The 21,464-nt window shown below is 42.6% G+C and overlaps 1 protein-coding gene and 1 pseudogene across 4 annotated transcripts in view; one reads left to right on the top strand and one right to left on the bottom strand.

Moving 5' to 3' along the window:
* Positions 1-21,464, top strand: part of OLFML1 (olfactomedin like 1) — a 35,880-nt gene that overhangs the window by 4,241 nt on the left and 10,175 nt on the right. Inside the window, exons 3-4 of one of the 4 annotated variants that reach the window (XM_037840333.1) lie at positions 916-958; positions 9,421-9,458. The exons of 1 other annotated variant lie outside the window; for it this stretch is intronic. In XM_037840333.1, the coding sequence (XP_037696261.1) occupies positions 916-958; positions 9,421-9,442 (65 nt within the window). In that variant the 3' untranslated portion in view covers positions 9,443-9,458. Of the gene's footprint in view, positions 1-915; positions 959-4,528; positions 4,548-9,420; positions 9,459-21,464 lie in introns of those variants that run through there. 2 more of the 4 variants (XM_037840336.1, XM_037840335.1) reach the window with 2 other exon arrangements.
* LOC119535853 lies at positions 15,507-20,045 on the bottom strand (annotated as a pseudogene).

The following is a 21,464-nucleotide window of genomic DNA, read 5'->3' as shown; positions in this document are numbered from 1 at the left end:
GGCTTGGTGACCAATAAATAAATGTGAAAGGTGAGTGAGAAGGATGAGTCCAGGATTCTTCTCAGATTTGGGGCTTAAGTGCTTATGTTGTTGGGTGTGGAATGCGTTGATGTAGGAAACCCAGGAGAAGGGGCAAGTCATTTTACTTTTTCAGATCACTTGTTACTCTGAAATTGTCTTTTTCATTTATTTGCCCATGCCTATTCTCTGCCTCCCCTCTAGAATTGGACCCTGCCTTTTATGTCCAGTGCCTAGAACAGTGTCTGTATTTGATAAATATTTGTCAGTAAGTAAGTAGGTGAACAAATGAATGAAGGATGGATGAACTGTCAGCACAGACAGAGGTTATTTAATCTTTGACAGAAAAAAAGGACATCTTATCCTCTGAGTCAGAAAAAAGAAAGAAGGCTGCCTCTTCTATAATATGAAACAGTTGGCCAAGGTAATCTGGATGATCCTTTCCAGCCCTGAGAGTGACTGAGTCTCAAGAAGAACCATCCACTGTGAGGAAGCAGCCAGGGGCAAGGGTGGGGTGGGAGAAGGAAAGCGCCAAGGGTGGGCCAACAGAGGATGAATGGAGACTGCCTAAAAAGCTGATGGAGAGGGTTGGTAGCTAACGTGGCCTGAGCCACAGTACCCCAAAAGTCTCCCAGGATCCCTCACCTGAACTGTGCTGCCAGAATGGATCCCTGAGTTGCTCAGGCAGGTGGATCCTCAGGCTGGTCCTGGATACCTTCAGCCCTTTGGGCCTGCACTGTGTTCCCTATACCACTGGCAGCCTTTTTCAATCACCTTGAACTCTAAAGCCCTCAGCAAGGGACAGCCTTGAGGTTTCTCCTTTCCATTCTAGTGAGAGCCCAGGAGAGGTCCTGAATGTGGTTCTTCAACTCCCTTCCTCTCTGCCCCATCTTTTAGACCCTGGAGGCTGGCTAGAGATACCCCCTCTCCCAGCAACACGGTGAGTGAAAACTTCTTTTTCAAGCTCAGAGATTTCTGCTTCCGTGCCTGTGGCCTATGGAGCTCTCTTTTGGTGATTTGCCCATTTATGAGTCAACAAACATTTATTACCCCCGCTGTTGGCTTGACTCTGTGCTACCCCCCAGGGATAGAGGAGTGAGTAAGACTTGTCTGGCTCCTGCACTAGCCTTCCTACTCATCCGCTGGTCTTGTCTCCTGCAATCCATCTGTCATGTAGACCATTCCACAGCTCAAAACAGATAATTTGCTCTTCTATGTAGAATTATTTTGTTGTTCACCATCAATGGTCAACAACAAGAAAATCCTTTTAAATCCCTTAGACTTTTATTTAAGGAAGGCCCTTCACTAAGTGGCCCAAGCTGACCTTCAGCTGGTGCTTCTCCCAAACTTACCCACATGCAATTGCAATTAAAAATAAATTTCTACTCATCCTTTATGATTCAAAAATGTTTCCTCTGTGAAGACACCTCCTCCCTCCCCTGAGACCTCCCTGGTCAGATCAGCCCCTAGTGCCCCTGGAGCACCTACTCAGTCCTCCCAGGGAGTGTCTAGCACACTCCTCAGCCAGATCTTGAACATACTGATGTCTTCATTTCCACATTCACACAGTCTAGGTCAGGCTTTCAGGGAGGAGACCATAAAAGTTATTTAGAGAAGTGAGATTGTTGGTGGAGGCCACTCAGGGCTGGTCTAAGGAGAGACAATCATAGCTGTGTGATCAGTGCTTTTCTGACCTGCTGTTTTCAGAAGTTTTCTGCCCAAGAGTGAATTTTGGAATGCTAATTTATCATACACCCCGCATGCTGTTTTGTATTTTACATGCTATACCACCACCTATTTATTTATTTATTTATTTATTTATTTATTTATTTATTTATATATCTATTTATTGTCATTTCTGTTAGTAACTATGCCTGTAGTAGTGTTACCATAAATTTAGCAGCTATAAACAACAGGCATCCTCATCTCAGTGTTTCTGACATCAGGAGTCCTGGCACAGCTTAGCTGGGTTCTCTGCTCTGGTCTCACAGGTGTTGACCAGGCTGCCTCCTCACCCAAGCTTATTGTGGTTGTTGGCAGAATTGAGTTCCTCATGGTTGTAGGACTGAGGCTCAACTTCCACAGGCAGTTCACAACATGACTGTTTGCTTCTTCAAGGCTGGACAATGGTGCTTCTTTTCAGGAAAGACTTGGTCTCTCTTTTAGGAGCTTTCACCAAATTAAGTCAGGCCCAGCCACAAAAATCTCCCTTTGATTAACTCACAACTATCTGTAAAATCGCTTTACTTTTGCCCTATAATATAAAGTGGTATCCCATCATATTCACAGGTCCTGCCGCACTCAAAGGGAGGGGATTTTATAGGCCATCTTAGAATTCTTCCTACCACAATGCCCTGGTCTGCTCGGCCCAGCTGCTGCTGCCAGTTACCTGAACCTACCTTGAAGGTTCCCATCTTCCCATTCTCCCACCTTGCCTGCAGGGGCTGTGCCAGCTACAGAACCACCACTAAAATCCTAAAGACTCCAGTCAGCACCCCTGTGCGTGCAGACACCCTGGGGTTATGGGCATTGGAGGGGTTGCCAGAGGTCAGGTCACAGAATTCCGTTTACGCATATACATTGTCTCAGAAAGAGTTTCTTTGGAAAACCTCTAGGAAGAGGACAAGGCAACTTCCTTAGAAAATTCAACCTGTGCCTTGGGATACTTCTAGAGCATTCTAACATCAGCCTAAATGGTTTTTATTTATTCTGTAAATATTTCCCAGGCCACTACTAGGGGTCAAGTACTGGGAATAATAAGTAAAATAGAGTTTTTGTATAATTAACCCTTTCCTTCTAGAGCTGTTCTCAAGTCTTCAGCCTTTATTTAGAGATGATCCGCCGAATAATGTTCATGTGAGGGTCATACTCGCAGAGATGTTTTAGGGTTAGGCAAAATTTTTAGAATCCTAACTCTTCTCTTCTAATCCTTCTCTCTCTCCACATACATACACACTATTTAGAATACAAGGGAGTGAAAGTTACTTGAATACAATCTAACTTATATTTTTAAATCATTCCAATTCTTTGGTGCTATACTGTTATTAGTTTAAAAAAAAAATTGCATCACATTTGGCAATGTATGCAAAACACCATTTTCTCAGAAACCCAGATTAGGAATTTATCCAACTGACTGTCTTTGGAAGATTCCAAGGGCTACATTCTTGTGTTGATAAGAGTATTAACCTCTTTTTAACTTGTGAAGAAAAATTCTCAAAGCGATCAAAACAAGCCATTATAGGCAGATTTTATTTTATTTTCTGTTTTATTCTGGCTCTTTTTATTTCAAGTTACCTCAAATAACCCTGTCTCTGCTGAATTAAATAACTCATATCTTTTGTTAGATGATGTTTCACAGAAGAAAGTCTGATGCAGCAAATTTAAATGCCTCTGGGATCCATCCCAGGTATTATAAATATGCGTGCCACATATTCGCAAACCTTGAAAACAAACCAGAAAAACAACAACATACAAAGCATATAAACAAACAAAAAACCCACTGAAAGCCAAATAAATAAAACACATCTGTGAGCCAAGTCCCAAAATCCATTAGTTTGATGTGTGGAACAACACATTAAAAGATTCTGATTGCAACAGATGTATTTACCACAAAGGAGGGACTTGAGTGTACATATGCAGGTGTGAGTGCAAACAAATGTGGGAGTCTACATGCATACACACACACACACACACACACACACACACACACACACACACACATTCTCCACTTGGAAGCTGCTATACTCACCAGGCCAGCAACGCTGGAGGTGTGTGTACATCTTATCCTCTGCTGTATCTTCGAGAGTCCATGCCCATGGGTCAGTGTGCTGGGTCCAGAAAGGTCTGTGGACTCAGCTCTCCATTTGTTTACCCACCTGGAAGGCCTGTGGTCTATGAGGATATCGCCAGTCCCATCATCACAGATACTAACAAAGGGTCCAAGTCGTATTTGCTGATGGCTTTTGGTTCCAGATGATCTGTACATCCATTTGTTCTCACTGTAACATATTCATTTGTTCATGTATTCAACAAAGGTACAATTGAATTCCAGATATATGTTGGCATTGTGCAGGCGTTAAAGATGGAGTGTTGAATAGGATAACATCCTTGTCCTCAAAAAACTAAGAGCCAAGTGGAAGAGAAATCTACGTAAACCCAGAGTAACAGCCCAGCGTAGTGACTGTGCGGATGGAGTGACGTACGGGGTGTCATGGAAGCACAAAGGGCAGGCTTTAAATAGACGAGGTCAGACTTGCCATGGGATGGGATAACTGGAATCTGGAAACACTTCTAGGAGGAGGTAACCCCAGAGCTGAGTTTTAATTATGAAAAATAATTAAGTAAATGGAGAATAAAGAGCATCTCAGACAAACGGAACAGCATGTGAAGGCAAAAACTCATAATGGGGCTGAGTGTGTTTGTGGAGTAAGTTGTTCTATATAGCTTGGGTGAAAAGACAAGTCATGAAACGGCAGCATCAGGATCAGTTTTTATGTCTGCACATTTCTAGGTGAAAGCAGTGACACTGGCATCAATGCGAGTGATGGCTTTGATGAGGTGAAGCTGAAGAGCCAGTGAGAAGGCCACTGTACATTAATCCAGGTCCAGACAAGCAGGCCCTAGGTCATCACACTGACAGGAAGGATGGAGAGAATAGGATCAAGTGAGATTCATTTCCCAGGAATAATCCAGGGTGAAACACCGAAAATGACTCTGTGTTTTCTAACCAGGCAAATAGGAGAATGACAGGACCACAGCCAGAAATTGAATATATTTCCATTTGTTTTTGTTTGGTAAGAAAATTACAGAAAGAAAAAACTTTAAAAACTCTATCTTAATCTTTAAATGAGAAATAAACAAAAACAACAAGTTCACATTCATAATCTTGGAATGCTTAAGATATTGCAACAGCCAGATAATTGATGCAAAATGGGGCTATTTCTTCAGAAAATCTGTGAGGTCTGCCCATTTCTGTTGCACTTCATACAAGTCCTGAGCAGTCTGGATGCTCCAGGACAGCAGTTCTCAAACTTTTTTATCAGGAACCCTTTTACATTCGTAAAAACCATTGAGAACCCTAAAAATGTTGAAGTGAGTTATAGCTATTGATATTTACCAATTGTAATATGTGCCAGATGCTGTTCTAGGAGAAAGACATGCAAGAGTCCATAAAACATAAATCAAAGCCCCTGCTCTCCTGGAGCTTACATTCTATTGAAGGGAGTCAAACAGTAAATACATGAACAGGTAAATTTATAACATGTCAGAAGAAAATAAGTAAGATGGAAAAAATAATCTAGGGTAAAGAGGTAATGGGCAGTATCCTCCCCTACTTCTGAGTCACTCTCTTGTCTTTCTAATCTACCACAACTACTGACAAGTGAATTTTGGGATATGTGTGTCTTCAAGGACAGGTTACTTTCTACAACCGCTACCCAGATTCAAAGAACCTGGCGAAGGATTAGCAGTTCTTATATCAGAGTTTACTGTGTATAGGAACAGTTTGTATTTCACAATAGTTACTAAATACTCATCTTTTCTACATTAAAGTTATTTTTCTGTAATGAAAGCAAACAAACAAACAAAAAGAGGTTATGGGGAGCTGGCCTCTTCCAAAAGGAGGCATCCGAGGGAGGTTGGCTAGTTTAGATCCAGCTATAGGGACCCCACGATGGAGCAGATTGGACTCACACTCCTATCTTACAAATATTCCCAGTTTCCAAGCACTTACTTGGAGGTCTCAACATGATGTTTTTGAGAGACATACAGCCAGGTAAAGGAACAACCATGCACCAAGTCTGTTTTCTTTCTCAGAATCTATTGCTAATCACCAGTATAGGGAAGCTTGGTACTAGGTGTCAGGGAAAAATTTGAACGTAGTGCTAGGTACCTAGAAAAACCTCTGATATGGATTTACTAAAAGTTTCTGTGTGACTCACCAAAATCAATGCATAGAATGCTTATTGGATGACATGCCCTGTCTTAGGTCTAACCCAGGACTCACAGACCTTCCGCAAGGTCAAATCCCCCAGGGGCTGAATGCCTATTTCTTATAAGCCAGTTTGCCTGCCTTCCTGCCATCCATCCACCAAGGCAGTCAGACATCTGTGAAATAGCACCTTCTAACAACCACACATACTTCTGGTTATTTGAATCTATTTGGTTTCTAAGTTGGCACCATGTAAGTTGTGATAGCAAACTTGGACACTAATGAATACTGCATTATCTGATTCTGATCGGTTCCCAAGTTTGAAGAGTGAACAGCAAGAGTTTGAATAGTGAGAGAGAGATGTACTGTATGGTAGTATGTATAAAAAGACAAATAAGACACAGCCCCTGTGGCAGATTAAATCATGCCCCCCACAAGGATATATTCGAGTCCTAACCCCATCCTGTAGGTATGGACTCATGTGTAAGTGGCATCTTTGAAGATCCTATTTGGATGGTGCCAAATTAAATCATGGTGGGCCTTAATCCAGTATGACTGAAGTCCTTATGAGCAGAGGAGATTTGGATGCAATCAGTCAGTAGAAGCCAGATGAGACAAAGGAGACAGACCACCACGTGATAGAAGATTGCTGGCAAGCCACCACCAGAGCACTGCAGGCTCTGAAGAAAGCATGGCCTTGCCTACATCTTGATTTTGGACTTCTAGCCTCCAAATCTGTAAGCCAACAAATTCCTGTTGTTTAAGCCCATCAATCTGTGGAGTTTGTTATAGTGATCCTGGAAAACTAAGACCACCTGTCTAAAGTGCTTGTACAGAAACTACAAAAGGGAATAAGCAATTTCAATTCAGCATGACAGCTGCCTTGGAAGGGGCTGCACGGACTGCTTTGAGCACTCAAGAAGGAACAACTAACTGCTCTGCAGGAGATGGAGGACTTTTTTTTTGAGGATGAGCAGGCATATCCCAAGTTTGCAAAGGTGAGCTCAGGAAAAATATGGGCAAAGTCTAAAAGTTGTGGGAGGCCCTGGCCAAGTTGGTCACTAGTGACCAGCCAGTGTGGACAGGAAGTGGCAAGAGAGGAAGTCACATTAAGGACCTTCAGTGTCATGCTGAGATATCTGAAAAGTCCTCTGTGGGTGAAAACATTAAATGGTTCTAATTTCTAAAAAAAATTAAGTCCACATTGACAATTTTACTGGAATACAGTAGCTTGGAGCTTTATAATCGACTACTAGTCTGAGAGCTGTCATCTTTTACATACCAGTGCCTGACATGGTACCTGCCACTTGTTTGAACAAAATTTAGGCGGTTGAAAAAGTAAAGGTTCGTAACAGAGAATTTCAAGAAGCAGTCAGAATACTCATGGTTTTATTGGGATGCTCTCTTTTTTAAAAAAATGAATTCATCACTCTTCCAAGCAAACTGCTCTTCCTCCTCTGCTCCAATCTCATCCATCCTATCATCCTTGAGTCTGTTTTTTGTTGTCACTGTGTTGCTTCAATCTAGTCAGACACAAAGATCTGACCTCTTTTTCTAACTATTTCTTGAATCCAAACTGCACCCTGCCCATCACTATCTGACTATCTCTCATTTGGATTACTCTTACAGACTACCTGGTTTCCCTGTGTCCCATCTCACCCCCACCTCCCAGTCCATTCTCTACTAACAGCCAAATCAATGTTTCTAAAATATTAATCTGAGTCACTTCCTTATAGAGAAAAAAAATTTCACCAGGTCTGGAGAGTGTTGCTATTAAATAAGGGAACACGTATTAAAAAGATTCAAACAAATGATATTTGTGTATTAATTCACTGTGAGGCCCTTGGCCAAATTTTATCCTAACTGCAATTCTGCCTGGGAGGGAAACCACAAATTTTCTTCTCTAGTTTGCAGGTGGAACCTTGCATGTCATTGTCTCTGTTAAATAATTTGCATCCTGGCAGGACTCAAAGGTATTAAATTTATTTCCTATCCTTCTCCAACCTTTTCCTCCTGCTAATTATCTCAAGTGATGCACAGCAGGGAGTTTTTTATTTTTACTCTTTTACTCCAACACTGAAAGTATATTTTCCGTAAATTCCGTAATCATTTATTGAGAAGAGAAATTTATATAAATTACAGAATATCGGTCCTGAATAAAAGATAGAGAACATCAAGTCCAAACCCTTCATCTTACTGCTGGTAAAACTAGGGCCAGCTTGACAAAGGGAATTATGGGGGACACAGAGAGAGTCAGAGATGGCCTTCAGATCACCCAGGTCTCAGACTCCTCAAAATGAAGGGGTATTTTGGATGTTCTTTTTTATTCTAATTTTTATTTTATGTTTTGGAGTAATGAAAATATTCAAAGATTGTTTGTGGTGATCAGTACACAACTATGAACAACTGATTGTACACTCTGAAGGATTGTATGTTATGTGAATTTATCTCAATAAAATAGCATTTTAAAAAAATGAAGGGGTAGGAGAAATGGAAAGAAGGACGTAGGAAAATACTGCATTTCTTTTTTCCCCCAGAACTGTATTTCCCTGTTCAAAACCATATATCAAAATCCTCTTGTTTTGCTCTCTTTCCAAGAGTTCTGCATTAGAAAGGGATGGGGGAAGGGGAGTTGAATGGAGAAGGAGAAAGAAGGTTTGTGTTTGTATTTTAAAAGAACATTTTCTTATGGGTGAAGCATCTATATGCGTTGTTCCTAAACATAGTCCCTTTGTACTGGGCTGCAAGTCTGCTGGCTTACTCCCAGGCAAGGGGGATGGGGTAGCCTAGGGGCTTCCTATTCACGGTAAATATTGCATTACCTTGTGTTTATGTCCCAGGGAGCCCACTGCCCTCACCCATCCCTTTCTAGGCTCACCAGGACTCACCTGCTCTCCATCCCTTCCCATCATATGCATACATACCTACTATTCAAGCCCCTGGGCTGATGGCAGGGTCCTTGCTGGCCCTGCCAGCTGAGACTGAGCTCAGAAGACCCCATCCTCACCACCTTTGAGCCATGTAACCTATCCAAGCAACTTAGCCATGTCTTTGTTTTTTTAATTCACTTGAAAAATGGGTATTAAAATATCTGCCTGTGCTGGTTTGAATCTGTTATGTACCCCATAACAGACTATGTTCTTTTAATCCACTCTTGTGGGGGCAGACCTATTATAGATGGGATCTTTTGATTACATTATTTCGATGGAGGTGTGACCCTCACCCATTCAAGGTGGGTCTTAATTATTTTCCTGGAGTCCTTAAGAGAGCCCAGGGAGAGAAAGAGAGCTCAGAGCGGACACAGACCCCAGTGCTTGGAGATGCAGACAGGAAGACATTTGGAGATGCTAAGCTAGGCGATGAAGCTCAGATTTTGCCCCCGGAACAGGCAAGGAGGAGCCACAGGAGCTGAGAGAAACCAAGAGTAACACTTTAGAGAGAATCTAAGATATGTAACCATAGTTTGCCCTCAGGAGAAGCAAAGAGAGAAGCTAAGACAGTAGCCCAGAGATAATTTGGAGAAAGCCACTGAAACCAGAAGCTAAACCCAGGAAAGAAGGATCAGCAGAGCCAGCCATGTGCCTTCCCATGTGACAGAGAAACCCTGGACACCATCAGCCTTTCCTTGGAGAAGGTATCTTCCTCTTGATGCCTTAATTTGGACATTTTCATGGCCTTAGAACTGTAAACTTGTGAACAATAAACCCCCATTGTAAAAGCCAGTCCATTTCTTGTATATTGCATTTGGGCAGCTTTAGAAAACCAGAACACTACCTCTTAGGCTCATTTTAAGAATTAGATGAGTTAATGTAAATAAAGCACCTACCACAGTACTAAACACATTATATGTACTTGTCTGATATTTTTTTAACTTCTCTAGCTCTTATGCTTCTCCCTTAATAGGGAAGAACTTCTGTTTCTCTATTGGCCCATGAGCTGGTTTGGATGTATTATGTCCCCCAAAACGCCATGTTCTTTGATGCAATCTTGTGGGGGCAGACGTATTAGTGTTGATTAGGTTGGAATCTATTGATTGAGTGTTTCCATGGAGATGTGACTCAATCAACTGTGGGCAAGACCTTTGATCGGATAATTTCCATGAAGGTGTTACCCCACCCATTCAGGGTGGGTCTGAATTAAATCACTGGAGCCATATAAAACAGTTGACAAACAGAAGGAACTCAGAGCTACAGCTAAGAGAGGACAAAACATCTCAAGAGCAACATTTTGGAGAAGACCATTTTGAAACACAACCTGGGAGCAAACAGACACCAGCCATGTGCCTTCTGAGGTAACAGAGGTTTTCCAGACATCATTGGCCATCCTTTGGCGATGGTACCCTATTGTTGATGACTTAGCTTGGGCACTATTATGGCCTTATGACTGTAACTTTGTAACCAAATAAACCCCCTTTATAAAAGCTAATCCATTTCTGGTGTTTTGCAAGACAGCAGCATTAGCAAACCAGAACAGCACACAACCTGCCTCTCCCACAAAAGGCATTTATGGTCCTTGACAGGCTTAAATCCTCACTCATTCATTGTCTGTGATCACCATAGAATCTGGGAAGATTAAGCATTTACCTGAGACAGATTCAGCTTGTGAAACTGAAAAAGGTGTCCTGGGCTCAGGCAAGGATGGGGCACCAGTAAACAGGGCAGCTCACCCCTCCTTCTCCCATGCTACAACCTATAGCCCCCACCTTCTGTTAGCTGCTCCTGCTTATGCATAAGAGTCCCAGCTGGCCTCAGGTTCCTCTGCCTTCCACAGGGGTTGGCTTCCTACAACCCGGGTCAACCACAACTGTATTGACCCGGAGGCCACAGGGAAGCAATCCCTCAGCATGGGGACATGGTGGCAACTGATGGCTGAGAGACTTCTATGGCTCTTCCCTAATTCTGGCCCTGGCCACAGTGTGGACCAAACAAGGCCTCTGTGCCTCTGGGAGGAGCCAGTGATGACCTGACCATGGAATGAACTGACTTTCCTAGACTTGGCTCTTCCTAGCTAAGTTTGCACCCCACGTCTCACTCCTGCCATGTACTCCTCTGATGAGAACCTTGTGTCAGATTTTTAAATGGAATAATGGATTGGAAAGTATCTAAAAAGCTTTAAAGTACTTTAAAAATCATTATTTGATGATTTTTATCACAAGATGGACCTGCAGTCAGAACTCTGGATGTGCAGCAATATTTAGACCTAATAAAGTCATCTTCTTGAATGAATCTCCATTCTTCATTCATTAAATAAATATTTACTGAACCCACAAGGCACTGAGTTAGGCACTAGGTATACAATACTAAACATGAAGACAAAGTCTGTGCTCTTGTGGAGCTTACAGCTTAGTGGGGAATTTAGACAATAAGCTAGTAAATAAAACAAACAAAAAATAATGACAGAGTGTGAAAAGTGGACTCAAGGAAATAAGAAAGGAAGTTGCCATGATAGATACTTTTAGAGTGGATATACTTAGATAGAATGATCAGAGGGAAGCTCTTAAGGAGAGGATATTGAAACAGCTTTGAAGGATGAGTAGGAACCAACTGTGGGGAGATCAAGGGAAAGAACACTTTAGGCAAAAAGAATAACAAGTGCAAGAGCCCTGAGGCAGAAACAGTCTTGGCATGCTCACAGAATACCAAGAAAGCCAATGTGACCACAACACAGTGAGTCAGGAGAAAGAAAAGTCCCAAAGGCAGGCAGGAGCCATACCATGTATGACATAATTTATGTTTTTAAACAGATCACTCCTACTGCTGTGTGGAAAATAGATTATAGGTGAGAAAAAGTAAAACTGGGGAGACAAATTAAGAGAGTTTTGCAGTGGTCGATGGTGATTCATGGTGGAAAGGGGAGGAGGTAGAAAGTGAGATTTTTAAGTAAGCATTTTAATTGAAGTGCAACATACTTTGAAAGTAACTTTTACTATGAGGAATTGCTAATGGTGGGGATAGAGGGAAAGGAATCAAGAGTGACTTCTGGATAAACTTAATGTATGGTTCCTGCCTGAAATGAAAAGACTATGGAGAAAGAGGTTGGGGGATAAAAGCAAGAGTTCTATTTTTGGTAGGTTAAGTTTGAAGATATCCAAGTAGATATCCTGAGGAGGCAGTTGGATAAATGAATTTGGAGCTAAGTAGACATCTGGATTGGAGCTGCAAACGCAAATTTGGAAGTCGTTAATATTTAGAATTTACTTGGTAATCAGAGCCAGGAGATGGAATGAGATCACCTAGAAAGTGACTGTAGATAGAGAAAAAAAAGAGGTTGGAGAATAGCAATTTAAGGCATTCTGGTACTTAAAGGTGGAAGATGAGGAGAAACCAGTAACAGATGTTCCAGTTTGCTAAAGCTGCCATTATACAAAATACCAGAAACAGATTGGCTTTTTTAAAGGGGATTTATTAGGTTACAATTTACAGTTCTGAGACCATAAAAGTGTCGAAACTAAGGCATCAACAAGAGGATACCTTCAATGGAGAAAGGCTGACGGCGTGCAGAACATCTCTGTCAACTGGGAATGCACATGGCTGGCATCTGCCGGGTTTTGATTTCAAAATCACTTTCTCCAAAATATCTCTGGGTGTCTGTCTCTCTTAGCTTCTATCTCTCAGCTCCTGTGCATTCTTGCTTGTTCTCCCAGGGCGTATCTCTCTAAGCATCCAGGGATCCTCTCTTAGCTTCTCCAGGGTAAACTCTAGGCTTCATCTCTTAGCATAGCATCTCCAAACATCTTTCTGTCTGCATCTCCAAGAGTCTCTCTGAACTCTCTTCAAAATGTCTCTGCCTTTTATCCTCTCATAGAGGATGCCAGTGAACTAATTAAGACCCACCTTGAATGGGCAGGGTCACATCTCCCTGGGAATAACCTAATCAAAAAGTCTCATCCATAGCTGGATGGGACACATCTCCATGGAAACAACTTAATCAGAAGATCCCACCCATAATAAGTCTGTACCCACAAGACTGGATTAAAAAGAACATGGCTTTTGTGGGGGACATAACAGATTCAAGCCAGCACAGATGTTGAGAAAATACATCCAGAAAGTAGGAGAACAAACACAAGGAAGGCTGTTCCAGAATCAAAAGAAAGTCTTTCAAGGGGAGGTACTGATCAAGTAGTCAAACATAGGGAGTGGGAGACAAAGCAGAGAATATGGATGCAGGTACAGTTGGTTGGTAAATTTGGTGGTTGGAAAATTTATTCATTTGTTCAGCAACTATTTATTAAGTGCCTACTATATGCCAAATGCTATTCTAGGGGCAGGACATACAGCAGTGAAAAAAAAAAAAAAGTTAGGCAAAGCCTCTGCCTTCATGGAGCTTATATTCTTTTGATGAGAGTCCAAAAATAAATAAGTTTACAGAATAATTTATAATATGTCTAAAAATAATAAGCACTACTGAGAAAAATGAACCAGGTTAAGGGGATTATGAAGAGTTGGGGAAGGGGATTGCTATTTTATATAAGATGGTCAGAAAGGTCTTCAATGATTGGATAACATTTGAGAACAGACTTTAAAGAAGTAAGGGAGAGAGCCAGGTAGATATCTGGGGGAAGACAGTTCTAATCAAAGGGAACTGAAAGGGCCAAGAAGCGTGCTTGGCACAGTGTGAGGAACAGCAAGGCCAGTGTGGCTGAAGCCAAATGAACAAGGTGGGGGAGTTATAGGAGACAAGGCCAGAAGGGCAGTGGGAGAGCAGTTCACTTACAGCCTTGAAGGTAAAGATTTGAGCTCTACTCTGAAAGCAATGGAAGCCCCCAGAGGGTTTTCAGCAGAGATGTAACATGATCCGATTTACATTTTTGTTGTTGTTGTTTTGTTTTTTGTTTTTTTTTCATTTTAATCTTTTAGTTTATTGTTGTTTGTATTTTTAGACAAAGAGGTGACAGAGAGTATACAATCCCATCCAATAAAAACTTTCAGGTTTGATCTCAAAAAGACAAATGTGTTTGGATTTCCTCTTAAACTTTTTTTTTGGAGGAAGACTTAGCAGAACCTATACAACTAAATTATTTAGATCATTTTTAGAAGGGTTTGCCTCCCAGATAAATCTAAGTGGACTCATCTCCTTTCAAGATGAGGATAAACAAGAATGCAATAATAATATACAGGCCTCTCAAATTCCATTCTTTATCCCAAAAACTCAACAAGAAGCTGGCAGGGAATTATCTAACCAGTTTTTTAGGGCATTCATTCCTTTCTTCATTTTATTCAACAAATATTTTTTCAAAGCCTACCCTGCCTTGAAGTTAAAACCTAATAATTAGGATATCTTTCTTACATATGGATAGAAAAAGATTACAAAACATTCCTTCTGACCACTATCTAGAAACCCGCCCCCCCCCCCCAACATCAAGAAACAATATTACTGATTCCCAGGGGTGTAACTCTCCTGGCAATGCAGGAAATGACTCCCCGGGATGAGCCTGGACCCAGCACTGCAGGAATGAGAGGATCTTCTTGACCAAAAGGGGGAAGAGAGATGAAACAAAATAAGGTTCCAGTGGCTGAGAGATTTCAAATAGAGTCAAGAGGTCACTCTTGAGGGTATTCTTATGCACCATGTAGATATCGCCTTTTAGTTTTTGTGTGTTGGAATGGCTAAAGGGAAATACCTGAAGCTGTTGAACTGCAGCCCAGTGACCTTGATTCTTGAAGACGACTGTATAAATATGTAGCTTGCACAGTGTGACCATGTGATTGTGAAAACCTTGTGGCTTGCACTCCCTTTATCCAGTGTATGGACAGATGAGTGGGAAATGGGGACAAAAATTAGATGAAGAATAGGGTAGGATAGAGAGGATGGAAAGTTTTGGATGTTCTCTTTTTGCTTTTATTTTCATTTTGGAGTAAGGAAAATGTTCAAAAATTGATCCTGGTGATGAATGCACAACTGTTTGATGGTGCTGTGAATGACTGTACACTGTGGATGACTGTGGGGTGTGTGAATATATCGCAATAAAAATGTATTTAAAAAAAAAGTAAATGAACAATGGGGGAGGAGGGGAATGGGATGTTTTGGATATTCTTTTTTATTTTAATTTTCGTTTTATTTTTGGAGTAATGAAAATGTTCAAAGATTGATTGTGGTGATGAATGCACATCTATATGTATGACGACACTGTGAACAACAGATTGTACACTTTAGAGGATTATATGTTACGTGAATATATCTCAATAAAATTGCATTAAAAAAAAGAAGCAATGTTACTTACTGTGCTTACTGACTCTATTATATTCCCTTACAAAGGAACAAATGAAGAACGTCTCCTGAACTTTTTAAAACAGCACACTATTCTTCTTATTGAAATCCCTTTAGCCCTTCTAAAGTACAGAAGAAGCAAAAAATGAGACCAAATCTGTCCCTTGGAAAGAGTGACTTAGGGCTTTTTTAAAGGGACAAGATCGGTATTGTCAGAGCTGCCTATCACATGGCCAGTGGTTACGAGAGGAGCTCTGTGTCACACCTTCCCAACCTGACCCAGATCTCTGTGTACAGGGAACTTTCCCCTCCTTCATGACCGGACCTACGACTGCAGTAAGAGCAAAAGAAGTCACTCCTTTCCTTCCCTCTCCCAAGAAGGCACAAATATTCTTTTGGTGGGTCTACCTTTAGAATAACAACCCTGGAAGTGCAGGCGAGTACTCCAGGTGAGTAAATGTTTGGAATAGACCTCAGTTGGTCCAGCATACATCATAGGAGATAGGAAGGTGGCCACCGCTGTTCTTTCAGGATTCAGGGTTCCTTCCTCCAGCACTGCAGCATGCTGCTTCATACACCACATCAAAGGAACATCATCCTTTGTCCAGCCACCAAAGAGGGTGACGGAGAAGGACGGGGCACCGATAGCCCCTCTCCAGGAGCTGCTTATGAGTGTCCTGCATTAATAAAGCATGTCCTTTGTGCACCGGGTTGCATAACTGAAAAGCAAAGACAGCATCAGCATTCATATCTTTAAACTTCTGCTTTAGCTCAGTGGGAGTAAGATGATATTGATCAAGACCATCATTCTAATAAATTTGGTCCAGGACTTGAAGATCTCCTCCAGTCAGCCAATCTCCTTGTTCCGTAACCATCTTGATGTAGGGGTGGTTCTTGCACGTGGTCCCCCACTGTCTGGCACAGTGCTCTTCCTTTCTGTGCTCAAAAAACCCTGATGTAAGAAGAATAGCCATGCGGTAGCCCTCATACATCGGAGCAAATGCTGCACAGCCATCCAGCCTCTCTTTGTCTTCTTGGGTAGCTGTCAGAACTATAGGTATGACAAGTTAATGACACCCCCATCAAAGACGAAATGAAGGTGCTGCAAGTACTGCCTCTCTCTCATGAAGCCATTCAGTGGTGTTGCCCAACCTTCAGCCAAAACTTGCACTCACTGCATGTGCACTTTATTAATTTTCAGTGCCGGTAATGTTTCTGCATCTGTTTTTGCCAAATGAAGTTTATTTTCTGGCATATAAAGTTCTTTTACTTCATAAGAAGCATCCACAGGTACAATGTCCCTTTCCTGTAGGAACTCCACAATTTGCTGAATGCAGTCATTTACATCACAGGAGTCTGTTTTCAGGGGCCTCTGGTTTTTCATCTTCAGAATCAATCCCAGTGAAACCTTTAATTTCTCCAGCCCATGCTTTTTTTGTACAGTCCTTTAACATCCCTCTGTTAACAAACATGCAGAGGAGCATCAACAAATACTTCAAAAAAAGAAAAGGTAAACTTTTACCCTCATGAATTTGCCTTGCATTGTTGCGATCCTGAGTATAAAGTGATATAAAATGTGATACACACTAGGCCGGCGTCTGCAAATAGCTTAGCAACTTCTGCAATGCGTCGAACATTCTCTTCTCTGTCTTCAGGACTAAAGCCAGGATTCTTATTGAGATCCTGATGAATATTGTCACCATGCAAGGTATAACACGGAATACCATTGCACACTAAGTACTCCTCCAAAGCCGTGCCCACTGTGATCTTCCCTGCTCCAGATAAGCCTGTTAGCCAAACTGTGTGTTCTAGTTTGCTAATGCTGCCAGAATGCAAAACCCCAGAGATGGCTTGGCTTTTATAAAAGGGGGTTTATTTGGTTATACAGTTACAGTCTTAAGGCCATAAAGTGTCCAGGTGACACATCAGCAATCGGGTACCTTCACTGGAGGATGGCCATTGGCATCCGGAAAACCTCTGTTAGCTGGGAAGGCACGTGGCTGGCATCTGCTCCAAAGTTCTGGTTTCAAATGGCTTTCTCCCAGGACGTTCCTCTCTAGGCTGCAGTTCCTCAAAAATGTCACTCTTAGTTGCTCTTGGGATATTTGTCCTCTCTCAGCTTCTCTGGAGCAAGGGTCTGCTTTCAACGGCCGTCTTCATACTGCCTCTCATCTGCAGCTCCTGTGCTTTCTTCAAAGTGCTGCTCTTGGCTGGAGCTCCTCTTCAAAACATCACTCACAGCTGCACTGAGTCCCCTCTGCCTGTCAGCTCATTTATATGGCTCCACTGGTCAAGGCCCACCCTAAATGGGTGGGGCCATGCCTCCGTGGAAATTATCTCATCAGAGCTATCACCTACAGTTGGGAGGGGCGCATTTGCATGCAAATCTAATCAGCACCAAAATGTCTGCCCCACAAGACTGAATCAAAGAATATGGCTTTTTATGGGGGACATAATACATTCAAACCAGCACATTCCACACCCTGGACCCCAGAAAAACATATTCTTTCCAAATACAAAATACATTTATCCCATCACAATATCACAAAAACTTAAATCATTTCAATAACAATAGTTAAGTACAAGATCCCATTAAATCAATTATAGGTGTGGTCAGTCCAAAAGCATAATTCCCCTCTAGCTGTGGATCTGTGAACTTAGAACAAGTTATGTGCTTCCAATATACAAAGGAGGGACATTCATAGGATAAACATTCCCCTTGTCATAAGGAGAAAGAGTAAGGAAAACAGGGTTCATAGGACCAAAGCAGTTCCTAAACTCTGCAGGACAAACTCCATTAGATTTCAAAGTCTGAGAGTCATTTACAAAACGACGTTGCATCCTTGGGGCTTGAGAGAGCTGGAGTCTAACCCTTCCTAAAGGGCCTTTTCGGCAGCCCTTTCCTCTCCAAATCCTGGGGTGAGTGCTCTAACATATCCACATATTGGGGAGACCACCTTTTCGGCCCCACCCTCCTGAAACATCGGGGCAGCAACCGGATTCCCTTCCATCTCCGGGGCACACGCTTAACCCCTTCAGAACAGTGTGGTGGCAGCCAGGCTCTCCCCAATTTCCTGGGAATGTGCCCCACCCTCTTTGGGACTTGGAGTGGCAGGACATTTCCTGAGCATCGAGGTGGAAGGCCCACCCTCGACCTCCAGGGCAAACTCACCCTTTCCATGCGTGTGGGCTGCTCCGCTCTCCCAGCCCGAGACCTCTTGACTCCAGACCTCAACCTCCATGGCTCTGTCTTTGAAGAAACTTTTCCTTCAATTTGTTCCTTGTCTGTCTTCTCCAGTCCAGACCAGCAATGGCCCTGTTTATAAAGATCTCGCAAAAATTCTGTTGGCTTTGCGTGAAGCACACAGGGCTCAAAGCCATCAGACAATAGGGCTTTCCACAAATCTTTTCTGCTTAACTCCTTTTCCAATCTTTGCTTGTACTGAAATGGTGGCTGGGTTCCATGTTGGGTTAAATCCTCATGTTGGGCTGTAGCTTCTGGTGATCCACACCCTGGAAACCTGGAATTTTCCAAACCATCAGTTTCTTGTTTCTTTGAATCCAAGAGTTCAGTTCTAAGTTTATCTCTCTTTGCTCGCATTTTACTATAAGCTGCAAGGAGAAGCCAGGGTACATCCTCCACACGTAGTCTGGAGATCACCTCAGCTAAGTATTCCAGGTTGTCACTTTCAAATTCTTCTTTCCATCTGACACCAGGACTCAATTTTGTCAAATTCTCTGCCACTTTAAAACAAGGATCACCTTTCTTCCAGTTTGCAACTGTTCAAGGCCTTGTCAGAAGTATCTTTAGAGTCCATATTTCCACAAACAGTCTTTTCAAAACAGTTTAGGCCTTTTCTATCAAGCTCTTCCCAATTCTTCCAGAATCTTCCCCTTATCCATTTAAAAAGCCGTTCCAACATGTTTGGTATTTGTAAACTCAGCAGCAAAAGCACCCCACTTCTCTGGTACCAAAGTCTGTTCTAGTTTGCTAATGCTGCTGGGATGCAAAACACCAGAGATGGCTTGGCTTTTATAAAGGGGGTTTATTTGGTTACACAGTTACAGTGTTAAGGCCATAAAGTGTCCAAGGTAGCACATCAGCAATTGGGTACCTACGCTGGAGGATGGCCAATGGCGTCCGGAAAACCTCTGTTAGCTGGGAAGGCACATGGCTGGCGTCTGCTCCAAAGTTCTGGTTTCAATGGCTTTCTCCCAGGACGTTCCTCTCTAGGCTGCAGTTCCTCAAAAATGTCACTCTTAGTTGCTCTTGGGGCGTTTTTCCTCTTAACTTCTCCAGAGCATAAGTCTGCTTTCAAAGGCCATCTCCAAAATGTCTCTGTAAACTGTAGTTCCTCTCTCAGCTCCTGTGCATTCTTCAAAGTGCCCCTCTTGACTGTAGCTCCTCTTCAAAACATCACTCACAGCTGCACTGAGTTCCCTCTGCCTGTCAGCTCATTTATATGGCTCCACTGATCAAGGCCCACCCTAAATGGGTGGGGCCATGTCTCCATGGAAATTATCTCATCAGAGTTATCACCTACAGCTGGGAGGGGCACATTTCCATGCAAATCTAATCAGCACCAAAATGTCTGCCCCACAAGACTGAATGAAAGAATATGGCTTTTTCTGGGGGACATAATACATTCAAACCAGCACACTGTGCAACCACAAAAGCCACCTCTGGTCCCCACCACCTGACCTCTTTTGTTCATGCTGACATGGTGGGCTTGATAGGTGACATTAGTTGCTCTCTGCATCCCAGTGTAAGATTCCTGGCAGTAGTTTTGTTCTTTCAAATTCATTGTCTTCTTTGCTTCTCAAAATAACCCCAGTTCTGTGCGTTATTGCTCAGCTTGACTTTCTTGCACAGGCTCCCAGGGATCTCCATAGCTGCAGAGTGTGTATGGCTGCTGAGGTTCTCGGCTCTGAGAAGTACCAGAAGGGCTGATTTACATTTTAAAGGATCCCTTTGGCTGCTGTGGAGAATGAACTGTGGGAATTAAAGATGGAAAATTTGGACACCATTTGGAGACTATTACAGTAATCCAGGCAGGAGATGACCTAGTTCTCTATTGATTCCTTCTGTTTTCTCAATGAAATAAGAGACAAGCGCATATGAGAGGGTGTGATGGAAGCTTGAGCAGAGAAGAGAAAGAATGGATAATAGTGGGTGGTGAATTGATTAAGAAACTACGGTCGTAGTGCTGTGCAACCAGGTGACATGAAGTGTTTGCTAAAATGCTTCCTCAGAACCCCCGGGCCCTCCCTCTTGCTGCTTACCTCTCTCCCTTGTGTTTGTTCTTTCTCTTTTCATGCTGTGTCTTGTCCTCTGACCCTAGTTGGCTTCCAGCTGAGAATCCAAGCACTTCTTAAGGAGAAAATGACAACCCGTTGGCACATCCAACTTCTTATGAAGCCGTTGGAAGGATTTGAGGGAGGTCCTCGGAGTGCTCAGCTCTCCTGGGGAGACTGCTGTTGCCCAGCCGTCATTCCACCCTGGCAGTCTGTGGGGAGGCCTGGAAGGTTCCTCATGGCTCCTCATGAGGCCGCCACTCCCTGCCTCCATGACAGCTCTGTCCTCACAATCAGTGGCTAACAGAGCAGTCCCAACCAGAAGTCCATAGTTAGAACTGATCCATTTCCCCCTAAATGACCAGTAGCACTGGCCTTTCCCTGCCTCGTATCCCCCTTTAACTTGGTCACCATGAGAATTCCAAGATTATTTTCTAGGAGAAACTGTCATTTAGGGTTACAGTTAAGGTTTCAGTAAGGGTATAGTGTTAGGGGTAGGGTGTATCTAGCTTTAAATTCATTTAAACAGTGCTTTGTAAGTGAAAATAAGTACATAGAAGTGAATGAAATATGTTTCACGCAGTTTTTCAAACTAATATATGTGCGTTACAGCTTTCTAAGAGAACGTTTCATTTAAACAGTGTTTCGTAAATGAAGAGAAGTGCATTGAAGTGAGTGAGGTCTTGGAAGTAAGCGAAGGTCAGCTTTTACTGCCCGGGCTCTAAGACTCTACCCCCATATGACTCCTACTATTTCCCCACCACACCCTGGCAAAACCCTTCCTCCGTGTTCTCTGGAACTCATCAGCATACTTTTCTGTGTCCTCAACCTCTTTTGTGAACATCTTCTTGCCATAACTGATGTTTTGCCATCCTCTGAGAGCCCGTCTTCCCTTGAGGTCCTCTTGAACGGTGCAGATTTTTCTTCCATGAGACTGTAAGTGGAGTAGGTGTTCTCTTTGCTCTTTATTGCCATCTGCAGACTATTTTTGCCTCCCTCCTCTCTAAAAAGCCCC

Source organism: Choloepus didactylus, chromosome 6, assembly GCF_015220235.1.
Source record: "Choloepus didactylus isolate mChoDid1 chromosome 6, mChoDid1.pri, whole genome shotgun sequence".
NCBI classification, from domain to species: Eukaryota; Metazoa; Chordata; class Mammalia; order Pilosa; family Megalonychidae; genus Choloepus; species Choloepus didactylus.
Note: the sequence above shows the minus strand (reverse complement) of the source record. Positions and strands in the feature narration are given on the sequence as shown.